This window comes from Salmo trutta, unplaced genomic scaffold, assembly GCF_901001165.1.
Source record: "Salmo trutta unplaced genomic scaffold, fSalTru1.1, whole genome shotgun sequence".
Taxonomy (NCBI): Eukaryota; Metazoa; Chordata; class Actinopteri; order Salmoniformes; family Salmonidae; genus Salmo; species Salmo trutta.
The window spans coordinates 492596-505639 of NW_021823319.1; the positions used below are offsets into that span (position 1 = coordinate 492596).

General features: G+C 47.1%; 1 protein-coding gene across 1 annotated transcript in view; it reads right to left on the bottom strand.

Moving 5' to 3' along the window:
- Window positions 1-13044, bottom strand: part of ryr2a (ryanodine receptor 2a (cardiac)) — a gene marked incomplete at its 3' end in the record, with an annotated part of 473963 nt that overhangs the window by 173888 nt on the left and 287031 nt on the right. Inside the window, 4 exon segments of the mRNA XM_029748619.1 lie at window positions 901-1101; window positions 6059-6638; window positions 9283-9507; window positions 10545-10771. Of these exon segments, the coding sequence (XP_029604479.1) occupies window positions 901-1101; window positions 6059-6638; window positions 9283-9507; window positions 10545-10771 (1233 nt within the window).

Below are 13044 nucleotides of genomic sequence, written 5' to 3' on the forward strand. Positions count from 1 at the left end.
TCAGATGAGACCAAAATGGAGCTCTTTGGCATCAACTCAACTCGCCGTTTTTGGAGGAGGAATGCTGCCTATGACCCCAAGAACACCATCCCCACCGTCAAACATGGAGGTGGAAACATTATGCTTTGGGGGTGTTTTTCTGCTAAGGGGACAGGACAACTTCACCGCATCAAAGGGACAATGGACGGGGCCATGTACCGTCAAATCTTGGGTGAGAACCTCCTTCCCTCAGCCAGGGCATTGAAAATGGGTCGTGGATGGGTATTCCTGCATTACAATGACCCAAAACACACGGCCAAGGCAACAAAGGAGTGGCTCAAGAAGAAGTGGCCTAGCCAGTCTCCAGACCTTAATCCCATAGAAAATCTGTGGAGGGAGCTGAAGGTTTGAGTTGCCAAACGTCAGCCTCGAAACCTTAATGACTTGGAGAAGATCTGCAAAGAGGAGTGGGACAAAATCCCTCCTGAGATGTGTGCAAACCTGGTGGCCAGCTACAAGAAACATCTGACCTCTGTGATTGCCAACAAGGGTTTTGCCACCAAGTACTAAGTCATGTTTTGCAGAGGGGGTCAAATACTTATTTCCCTCATTAAAATGCAAATCAATTTATAACCTTTTTGACATGCATTTTTGGGGATTTTTTGGTTGTTTTTTGGTCCCACTGTTCAAATAAACCTACCATTAAAATTATAGACTGATCATTTCTTTGTCAGTGGGCAAACGTACAAAATCAGCAGGGGATCAAATACTTTTTCCCTCACTGTAGATGTAACATAGTATAAAGATATTGACTGATTGACTGATTGATTGATTGAGTGATTGATTGATTGATTGAGTGATTGACTGATTGATTGACTGATTGATTGACTGATTGACTGATTGATTGATTGATTGATGTACCTGTTCCTGAGGAGGAGATCTGAACTCTTTGGTTTTCCTGGCAGTCAGGGCAGCCGACATGTTAAGCGCCTGCATGACCTCGTTATAACGGAACCTCTGGTTGTCCTGGAGACGAGCCACGAAGTCATCGCTGAAGCCCACCACCGCCTCGATACGGTGGCGCACCTGGCAGTCACACAGGTACTGGAGCAGGTGGCACATCTAGAGAGACACAGTCCAGTTAGCAACGAGTACTCTGCAGGCAGGCAGCTCATCTAGAGAGACACAGTCCGGTTAGCAACGAGTACTCTGCAGGCAGCACATCTAGAGAGACACAGTCCAGTTAGCAACGAGTACTCTGCAGGCAGGCAGCACATCTAGAGAGACACAGTCCAGTTAGCAACAAGTACTCTGCAGGCAGGCAGCACATCTAGAGAGACACAGTCCAGTTAGCAACGAGTACTCTGCAGGCAGCACATCTAGAGAGACACAGTCCAGTTAGCAACGAGTACTCTGCAGGCAGGCAGCACATCTAGAGAGACACAGTCCAGTTAGCAACGAGTACTCTGCAGGCAGCACATCTAGAGAGACACAGTCCAGTTAGCAACGAGTACTCTGCAGGCAGGCAGCACATCTAGAGAGACACAGTCCAGTTAGCAACGAGTACTCTGCAGGCAGCACATCTAGAGAGACACAGTCCAGTTAACATGAGTACTCTGCAGGCAGGCAGCACATCTAGAGAGACACAGTCCAGTTAACATGAGTACTCTGCAGGCAGGCAGCACATCTAGAGAGACACAGTCCAGTTAACATGAGTACTCTGCAGGCAGGCAGCACATCTAGAGAGACACAGTCCAGTTAGCAACGAGTACTCTGCAGGCAGGCAGCACATCTAGAGAGACACAGTCCAGTTAGCAACGAGTACTCTGCAGGCAGCACATCTAGAGAGACACAGTCCAGTTAACATGAGTACTCTGCAGGCAGGCAGCACATCTAGAGAGACACAGTCCAGTTAGCAACGAGTACTCTGCAGGCAGCACATCTAGAGAGACACAGTCCAGTTAACATGAGTACTCTGCAGGCAGGCAGCACATCTAGAGAGACACAGTCCAGTTAACATGAGTACTCTGCAGGCAGCACATCTAGAGAGACACAGTCCAGTTAACATGAGTACTCTGCAGGCAGCACATCTAGAGAGACACAGTCCAGTTAACATGAGTACTCTGCAGGCAGGCAGCACATCTAGAGAGACACAGTCCAGTTAACATGAGTACTCTGCAGGCAGGCGGTCCTCCAAAATGATTCTGCCGTGTCGACAGCAGACTCGCCCACCGGTCTAACTTACGTACCCGCTTTAAGATCAAATCAAATCAACTTGTATTTTGTCACTAGCGCCAAATACAACAGGTGTATTAAAAAATGTTCAGGGTGATATAATAAAAATAGAAATGGCATAATCACCTGCTGGAGGTCGGCCTTTGACTTTATGACAGGTTATATTTACTGGACAGATAGTGGTTTATGACAGGTTCTATTTACTGGACAGATAGTGGTTTATGACAGGTTATATTTACTGGACAGATAGTGGTTTATGACAGGTTATATTTACTGGACAGATAGTGGTTTATGACAGGTTATATTTACTGGACAGATAGTGGTTTATGACAGGTTCTATTTACTGGACAGATAGTGGTTTATGACAGGTTATATTTACTGGACAGATAGTGGTTTATGACATGTTATATTTACTGGACAGATAGTGGTTTATGACAGGTTATATTTACTGGACAGATAGTGGTTTATGACAGGTTCTATTTACTGGACAGATAGTGGTTTATGACAGGTTCTATTTACTGGACAGATAGTGGTTTATGACAGGTTATATTTACTGGACAGATAGTGGTTTATGACAGGTTATATTTACTGGACAGATAGTGGTTTATGACAGGTTATATTTACTGGACAGATAGTGGTTTATGACAGGTTATATTTACTGGACAGATAGTGGTTTATGACAGGTTATATTTACTGGACAGATAGTGGTTTATGACAGGTTATATTTATGGGAAAGAAAATATAAATAATTCTGCTACATGGAACCAGAAGGATATCAATGCCTGGTTCTACGGCTGCACCATCGAGAGCATCCTGATTGGTTGCATCACTGCCTGGTTCTACGGCTGCACCATCGAGAGCATCCTGACGGGTTGCATCACTGCCTGGTTCTACGGCTGCACCATCGAGAGCATCCTGATTGGTTGCATCACTGCCTGGTTCTACGGCTGCACCATCGAGAGCATCCTGACGGGTTGCATCACTGCCTGGTATGGCAATTGCTCAGCCTCCGACCGCAAGGCACTACAGAGGGTAGTGCGAACGGCCCAGTACATCACTGGGGCCAAGCTTCCTGCCATCCAGGACCTCTATACCAGGCGGTGTCAGAGGAAGGCCCTAAAAAATGTCAAAGACTCCAGCCACCCGAGTCAAATAATGTTCTCTCTGCTACCGCACGGCAAGCGGTACCGGAGCGCCAAGTCTAGGTCCAAGAGGCTTCTTAACAGCTTCTACCCCCAAGCTATAAGACTCCTGAACAGCTAATCAAATGGATACCCGGACTATTTGCATTGTTCCCCCCAAACCCGTTGCGCCGCTGCTACTCTGTCATTATCTACGCATTGTCACTTTAACTCTACCTACATGTACATATTACCTCGATTAACTTGACTAACCGGTGCCTCCTGTACATAGCCACACTACTGTTATTTTACCTCTGCTCCTTAATTATTTTTTACTTAACACTTATTTTTCTTACAACTGCATTGTTGTTTATGGGCTTGTAAGAAAGCATTTCACTGTGAGGTCTACTACACCTGTTGTATTCAGCATTTCACTGTGAGGTCTACTACACCTGTTGTATTCAGCATTTCACTGTGAGGTCTACTACACCTGTTGTATTCAGCATTTCACTGTGAGGTCTACTACACCTGTTGTAGTCAGCATTTCACTGTGAGGTCTATTACACCTGTTGTATTCAGCATTTCACTGTGAGGTCTACTACACCTGTTGTAGTCAGCATTTCACTGTGAGGTCTACTACACCTGTTGTATTCAGCATTTTACTGTAAGGTCTACTACACCTGTTGTATTCAGCATTTCACTGTGAGGTCTACTACACCTGTTGTATTCAGCATTTCACTGTAAGGTCTACTACACCTGTTGTATTCAGCATTTCACTGTGAGGTCTACTACACCTGTTGTATTCAGCATTTCACTGTGAGGTCTACTACACCTGTTGTAGTCAGCATTTCACTGTGAGGTCTACTACACCTGTTGTATTCAGCATTTCACTGTGAGGTCTACTACACCTGTTGTAGTCAGCATTTCACTGTGAGGTCTACTACACCTGTTGTATTCAGCATTTCACTGTAAGGTCTACTACACCTGTTGTATTCAGCATTTCACTGTGAGGTCTACTACACCTGTTGTATTCAGCATTTCACTGTGAGGTCTACTACACCGGTTGTATTCAGCATTTCACTGTGAGATCTACTACACCTGTTGTATTCAGCATTTCACTGTGAGGTCTACTACACCTGTTGTATTCAGCATTTCACTGTGAGGTCTACTACACCTGTTGTATTCAGCATTTCACTGTGAGGTCTACTACACCTGTTGTATTCAGCATTTCACTGTGAGGTCTACTACACCTGTTGTATTCAGCATTTCACTGTGAGGTCTACTACACCTGTTGTATTCAGCATTTCACTGTGAGGTCTACTACACCTGTTGTATTCAGCATTTCACTGTGAGGTCTACTACACCTGTTGTATTCAGCATTTCACTGTAAGGTCTACTACACCTGTTGTATTCAGCATTTCACTGTAAGGTCTACTACACCTGTTGTATTCAGCATTTCACTGTGAGGTCTACTACACCTGTTGTATTCAGCATTTCACTGTGAGGTCTACTACACCTGTTGTATTCAGCATTTCACTGTGAGGTCTACTACACCTGTTGTATTCAGCATTTCACTGTAAGGTCTACTACACCTGTTGTATTCAGCATTTCACTGTGAGGTCTACTACACCTGTTGTATTCAGCATTTCACTGTGAGGTCTACTACACCTGTTGTATTCAGCATTTCACTGTAAGGTCTACTACACCTGTTGTATTCAGCATTTCACTGTAAGGTCTACTACACCTGTTGTATTCAGCATTTCATTGTAAGGTCTACTACACCTGTTGTATTCAGCATTTCACTGTGAGGTCTACTACACCTGTTGTATTCAGCATTTCACTGTAAGGTCTACTACACCTGTTGTATTCAGCATTTCACTGTAAGGTCTACTACACCTGTTGTATTCAGCATTTCACTGTAAGGTCTACTACAACTGTTGTATTCAGCATTTCACTGTAAGGTCTACTACACCTGTTGTATTCAGCATTTCACTGTGAGGTCTACACCTGTTGTATTCAGCATTTCACTGTAAGGTCTACTACACCTGTTGTATTCAGCATTTCACTGTAAGGTCTACTACACCTGTTGTATTCAGCATTTCACTGTAAGGTCTACTACACCTGTTGTATTCAGCATTTCACTGTAAGGTCTACTACACCTGTTGTATTCAGCATTTCACTGTGAGGTCTACACCTGTTGTATTCAGCATTTCACTGTAAGGTCTACTACACCTGTTGTATTCAGCATTTCACTGTGAGGTCTACTACACCTGTTGTATTCAGCATTTCACTGTGAGGTCTACTACACCTGTTGTATTCAGCATTTCACTGTGAGGTCTACTACACCTGTTGTATTCAGCATTTCACTGTGAGGTCTACTACACCTGTTGTATTCAGCATTTCACTGTGAGGTCTACTACACCTGTTGTATTCAGCATTTCACTGTAAGGTCTACTACACCTGTTGTATTCAGCATTTCACTGTGAGGTCTACTACACCTGTTGTATTCAGCATTTCACTGTAAGGTCTACTACACCTGTTGTATTCAGCATTTCACTGTAAGGTCTACTACACCTGTTGTATTCAGCATTTCACTGTGAGGTCTACTACACCTGTTGTATTCAGCATTTCACTGTAAGGTCTACACCTGTTGTATTTGGCGCATGTGACAAGTAACAACTTTATTTGATTTGCAAATATCATGTCCAGTGTGTCTTACATACCTGCAGCTTGACAGGCTCTGGTAGTTTCATCTGGAGTAGTCCTTTAGGCACCTTCCCTGTCCTCTCCTCTCCTCCAGACCCCTCCTCGCCTCTCCCTCCCTTAGTGACATCACTCTCGGGCGTGTCCGCTGGCGCGTCCGCGGGCGCGTCCCCTCCCTCCGAGAACACGCTGGGTTCTATCAGCCGTAGAATATTCTTCAGGTCTCCGTTGTGGAACACTCCCATGATCAGTAGAGTATAGAACAACTTAATGAGAGGTACGAACAGGAATTCAGTGCTGCCCCCTATAGGATCTCTGACGTGTAAACTCCCTTCGCTCACCGCCTCCGTTAGCATCTCTATGGTCTTGGTCTTCAGGGTATCCAGGGGGAACTCAGGGCTGAACTGGAAGCAGTCGGCTCCGCTGCAGATGAAGGACGGGGAGGAGAAGTGCATACGGGGACGGAGAGAGGTGCTCAGGCCGATACCTGGCAGGCCGTGCTTCTTCTTCTCGTCAGGGAACAGAGTGATGGACTTGGTCTCGTCCGTCATGGGGACGATGTATTCATTGTTCATCATGAGACGTGCCGTAGCATAGGTACTGTGAATAGAAGAAAAACTGTTTATTGTCCATTTGGTTAGAAAATGATTTTTTTATTTTACCTTTATTTAACCAGGTAGGCAAGTTGAGAACAAGTTCTCATTTACAACTGCGACCTGGCCAAGATAAAGCAAAGCAGTTCGACAACATACAACAACACAGAGTTACACATGGAGTAAAACAAACATACAGTCAATAATACAGTAGAAAAAATAAGTCTATATACAATGTGAGCAAATGAGGTGAGACGAGGGAGGTAAAGGCAAAAAAAGGCCACGGTGGCAAAGTATATACAACATAGCAAGTAAAACACTGGAATGGTAGATTTGTAGTGGAAGAAAGTGCAAAGTAGAAATATAAATAATGGGGTGCAAAGGAGCAAAATAAATAAATACAGTAGGGGAAGAGGTAGTTGTTTGGGTTTGGAATGAATCCTCTGCCTTTTTCCCTACAGTATGAGAGGAGCTCCTGGATGTAGAGAACGTTGTGGTGGTTAAGTGCCTTGCTCAAGGGCACAGTGCTAATGGTAGATCTGATGCCAGCAGCCCACCTGTAGCCAGTTCAGTCTCCACTTTTTCATCGACACGACCCGGGACTTAATAAGGATCTCTACAAATCAGTGTCCCACCCACGGGGCGGTTGAGCTAACGTAGGCTAATGCGATTAGCATGAGGTTGTAAGTAACAAGAACATTTCCCAAGACATAGACATATCTGATTTTGGCAGAACGCTTAAATTCTTGTTAATCTAACTGCACAGTCCAGTTTACAGTAGCTATTACAGTGAAATAATACCGTGCTATTGTTTGAGGAGAGTGCACAGTTATGATGTTGAAAAGTTTTTAATAAACCAATTAGGCACATTTGGGCAGTCTTGATACAAACATTAACAGAAATGCAACGGTTCATTGGATCAGTCTAAAACTTTGCACATACACTGCTGCCATCTAGTGGCCAAAATCTAAATTGCTCCTGGGCTAGAATAATACATTATGGCCTTTCTCTTGCAATTCAAAGATGATGGCACACAAAAAAAAACAATGGTTGTTTTTTTCTTTGCATTATCTTTTACCAAATCTAAATTGTTTTACTCTCCTACATTCATTTCACATTTCCACAAACTTCAAAGTGTTTCCTTTCAAATGGTACCAAGGAAATGCATATCCTTGCTTCAGGTCCTGAGATACAGGCAGTTAGATTTGGGTGTGTTATGTTAGACTAAAATTTAAAAGAGGTTTTAAACTAGCGACATTCAGGTTCCTGGCCCACTTCTCTAACCTGTGGGCTAGCTACCTGAGGTGGATGTCTATGAGCAGGTCGTAGCTAGCTACCTGAGGAGGATGTCTATGAGCAGGTCGTAGCCACCTACCAGAGGTGGATGTCTATGAGCAGGTCGTAGCTAGCTACCTGAGGAGGATGTCTATGACCAGGTCGTAGCTAGCTACCTGAGGTGGATGTCTATGAGCAGGTCGTAGCTAGCTACCTGAGGAGGATGTCTATGAGCAGGTCGTAGCCACCTACCAGAGGTGGATGTCTATGAGCAGGTCGTAGCTAGCTACCTGAGGTGGATGTCTATGAGCAGGTCGTAGCTAGCTACCTGAGGAGGATGTCTATGAGCAGGTCGTAGCTAGCTACCTGAGGTGGATGTCTATGAGCAGGTCGTAGCTAGCTACCTGAGGAGGATGTCTATGAGCAGGTCGTAGCTAGCTACCTGAGGAGGATGTCTATGAGCAGGTCGTAGCTAGCTACCTGAGGAGGATGTCTATGAGCAGGTCGTAGCTAGCTACCTGAGGAGGATGTCTATGAGCAGGTCGTAGCTAGCTACCTGAGGTGGATGTCTATGAGCAGGTCGTAGCTAGCTACCTGAGGTGGATGTCTATGAGCAGGTCGTAGCTAGCTACCTGAGGAGGATGTCTATGAGCAGGTCATAGCTAGCTACCTGAGGTGGATGTCTATGAGCAGGTCGTAGCTAGCTACCTGAGGTGGATGTCTATGAGCAGGTCGTAGCTAGCTACCTGAGGGGGATGTCTATGAGCAGGTCGTAGCTACCTGAGGTGGATGTCTATGAGCAGGTCGTAGCTAGCTACCTGAGGTGGATGTCTATGAGCAGGTCGTAGCTAGCTACCTGAGGAGGATGTCTATGAGCAGGTCATAGCTAGCTACCTGAGGAGGATGTCTATGAGCAGGTCGTAGCTAGCTACCTGAGGTGGATGTCTATGAGCAGGTCGTAGCCTCCTACCTGAGGTGGATGTCTATGAGCAGGTCGTAGCCACCTGAGGTGGATGTCTATGAGCAGGTCGTAGCTAGCTACCTGAGGTGGATGTCTATGAGCAGGTCGTAGCTAGCTACCTGAGGAGGATGTCTATGAGCAGGTCGTAGCTAGCTACCTGAGGTGGATGTCTATGAGCAGGTCGTAGCTAGCTACCTGAGGTGGATGTCTATGAGCAGGTCGTAGCCACCTATCTGAGGTGGATGTCTATGAGCAGGTCGTAGCTACCTATCTGAGGTGGATGTCTATGAGCAGGTCGTAGCCACCTGAGGTGGATGTCTATGAGCAGGTCGTAGCTAGCTACCTGAGGTGGATGTCTATGAGCAGGTCGTAGCTAGCTACCTGAGGAGGATGTCTATGAGCAGGTCGTAGCTACCTGAGGTGGATGTCTATGAGCAGGTCGTAGTATCCAGTCCTGAGGAGACCAGGCATGTACTTGTTCTCTATGGCGTAGAGCAGCTGTGCCTCGTCGGCGTGGGAACAGAGGGCGTGGGCCACACGGTTGTTCCCCAGAGCGCACACGGCAGAGTACAACCTCAGAGTATGGTAGTGAAACTTCAACAGATCCTTCTGCTCAGTCAACTCCAGGATATCAACTGACCTGGGGAGGAGGAGCAAGATGAGGAGAGAGGATGAAGAGGAGGGGGAGGTAGAGGAGGAGAGAGGAGGAGAGAGGAGGAGAAGCAAGATGACAAGGGGGAGGAGGAAGAGGAGGAAAGAGGAGGAAGAGGAAGAGGAGGAGGAGGAGAAGGAATATGGCAAGGGGGAGGAGGATGAGGAGAGAGGACGAAGAGGAGGAAGAGGAGGAGGAGGGGGAGAGGTAGAGGAGGAGGGGGAGAGGTAGAGGAGGAGGAAGAAGGGGAGGCGGAAGAGGGGGAGGTAGAGGAGGAGGAGGAAGAGGAGGTAGAGGAGGAGGGGAAGAGGTAGAGGAGGAGGATGAGGGGGAGGGGAGAGGTAGAGGAGGAGGGGGAGAGGTAGAGGAGGAGGATGAGGGGGAGGGGAGAGGTAGAGGAGGGGGAGAGGTAGAGGAGGAGGAAGAAGGGGAGGCGGAAGAGGGGGAGGTAGAGGAGGAGGAGGAAGAGGAGGAGGAGGTAGAGGAGGAGGGGGAGATGTAGAGGAGGAGGATGAGGGGGAGGGGAGAGGTAGAGAAGGAGGGGGAGAGGTAGAGGAGGAGGATGAGGGGGAGGGGAGAGGTAGAGAAGGAGGGGGAGAGGTAGAGGAGGAGGATGAGGGGGAGGGGAGAGGTAGAGGAGGAGGGGGAGAGGTAGAGGAGGAGGAAGAAGGGGAGGCGGAAGAGGGGGAGGTAGAGGAGGAGGAGGAGGAAGAGGAGGAGGGGGACACAGAAGGTTAAACTGACATTCAGCTTAGTGAGGAACTTTCTGATTGCAACAACATTTTATTGCTTCTCATTCATTACGTTCTGCCATCATTCACCTTTTCTGATATCGTTCACCTTTTCTGCTATCGTTCACCTTTTCTGCTATCATTCACCTTTTCTGCCATCGTTAACCGCTGCACTCATTTCTAATAAGAAAATAAAAAAAATCTATAGCTAATAAAAAATGTTGGACAGATATTGTTGTTCTATATTTAAGCCGTTCCTCACTCCTGACGAGTGGCGCAGGACAGGGTCATCACCTGTTCTCCTCAGGTATGTGCAGGGACATGAACTGGAGCGGTTCAGAGCAGGTGACCAGCCAGCCGTGGCGGTCGTTGACCCGGGAGACGTCCACCTTCAGGAAGTGGTTGGGTACCCTGCTCCACAGCACCGGGGTCAGGAACTGGACATGCAGCCTGGGAGGACACTGGGGACAGGCGTTCGTCCTCTCGCTCTTAAACAGTCCCGCTGACAGGGGCATGACGTTCTAGAGACATAGAAACAGACAGGGTTAGGTTCTGGGAGGGTTCTAGAGACATAGAAACAGACAGGGTTAGGGTTAGGTTCTGGGAGGGTTCTAGAGACATAGAAACAGACAGGGTTAGGTTCTGGGAGGGTTCTAGAGACAGAAACAGACAGGGTTAGGGTTAGGTTCTGGGAGGGTTCTAGAGACATAGAAACAGACAGGGTTAGGTTCTGGGAGGGTTCTAGAGACATAGAAACAGACAGGGTTAGGGTTAGGTTCCGGGAGGGTTCTAGAGACATAGAAACAGACAGGGTTAGGGTTAGGTTCTGGGAGGGTTCTAGAGACATAGAAACAGACAGGGTTAGGTTCTGGGAGGGTTCTAGAGACATAGAAACGGACAGGGTTAGGGTTAGGTTCTGGGAGGGTTCTAGAGACATAGAAACAGACAGGGTTAGGGTTAGGTTCTGGGAGGGTTCTAGAGACATAGAAACAGACAGGGTTAGGGTTAGGTTCTGGGAGGGTTCTAGAGACATAGAAACAGACAGGGTTAGGGTTAGGTTCTGGGAGGGTTCTAGAGACATAGAAACAGACAGGGTTAGGTTCTGGGAGGGTTCTAGAGACATAGAAACAGACAGGGTTAGGGTTAGGTTCTGGGAGGGTTCTAGAGACATAGAAACAGACAGGGTTAGGGTTAGGTTCCGGGAGGGTTCTAGAGACATAGAAACAGACAGGGTTAGGGTTAGGTTCTGGGAGGGTTCTAGAGACATAGAAACAGACAGGGTTAGGGTTAGGTTCTGGGAGGGTTCTAGAGACATAGAAACAGACAGGGTTAGGTTCTGGGAGGGTTCTAGAGACATAGAAACAGACAGGGTTAGGGTTAGGTTCTGGGAGGGTTCTAGAGACATAGAAACAGACAGGGTTAGGTTCTGGGAGGGTTCTAGAGACATAGAAACAGACAGGGTTAGGGTTAGGTTCTGGGAGGGTTCTAGAGACATAGAAACAGACAGGGTTAGGTTCTGGGAGGGTTCTAGAGACATAGAAACAGACAGGGTTAGGGTTAGGTTCCGGGAGGGTTCTAGAGACATAGAAACAGACAGGGTTAGGGTTAGGTTCTGGGAGGGTTCTAGAGACATAGAAACAGACAGGGTTAGGTTCTGGGAGGGTTCTAGAGACATAGAAACGGACAGGGTTAGGGTTAGGTTCTGGGAGGGTTCTAGAGACATAGAAACAGACAGGGTTAGGTTCTGGGAGGGTTCTAGAGACATAGAAACAGACAGGGTTAGGTTTTGGGAGGGTTCTAGAGACATAGAAACAGACAGGGTTAGGTTCTGGGAGGGTTCTAGAGACATAGAAACAGACAGGGTTAGGGTTAGGTTCTGGGAGGGTTCTAGAGACATAGAAACAGACAGGGTTAGGTTCCGGGAGGGTTCTAGAGACATAGAAACAGACAGGGTTAGGGTTAGGTTCCGGGAGGGTTCTAGAGACATAGAAACAGACAGGGTTAGGTTCTGGGAGGGTTCTAGAGACATAGAAACAGACAGGGTTAGGTTCTGGGAGGGTTCTAGAGACATAGAAACAGACAGGGTTAGGGTTAGGTTCTGGGAGGGTTTCTAGAGACATAGAAACAGACAGGGTTAGGGTTAGGTTCTGGGAGGGTTCTAGAGACATAGAAACAGACAGGGTTAGGTTCTGGGAGGGTTCTAGAGACATAGAAACAGATAGGGTTAGGTTCTGGGAGGGTTCTAGAGACATAGAAACAGACAGGGTTAGGGTTAGGTTCTGGGAGGGTTCTAGAGACATAGAAACAGACAGGGTTAGGTTCTGGGAGGGTTCTAGAGACATAGAAACAGACAGGGTTAGGGTTAGGTTCTGGGAGGGTTCTAGAGACATAGAAACAGACAGGGATAGGTTCTGGGAGGGTTCTAGAGACATAGAAACAGACAGGGTTAGGTTCTGGGAGGGTTCTAGAGACATAGAAACAGACAGGGTTAGGGTTAGGTTCTGGGAGGGTTCTAGAGACATAGAAACAGACAGGGAGAGTCCTGGAGCTACTGTAGGGGTCAGAGTCCTGGAGCTACTGTAGAGATCAGAGTCCTGGAGCTACTGTAGGGGTCAGAGTCCTGGAGCTACTGTAGGGGTCAGAGTCCTGGAGCTACTGTAGAGATCAGAGTCCTGGAGCTACTGTAGAGGTCAGAGTCCTGGAGCTACTGTAGAGATCAGAGTCCTGGAGCTACTGTAGAGATCAGAGTCCTGGAGCTACTGTAGAGATCAGAGTCCTGGAGCTACTGTAGAGG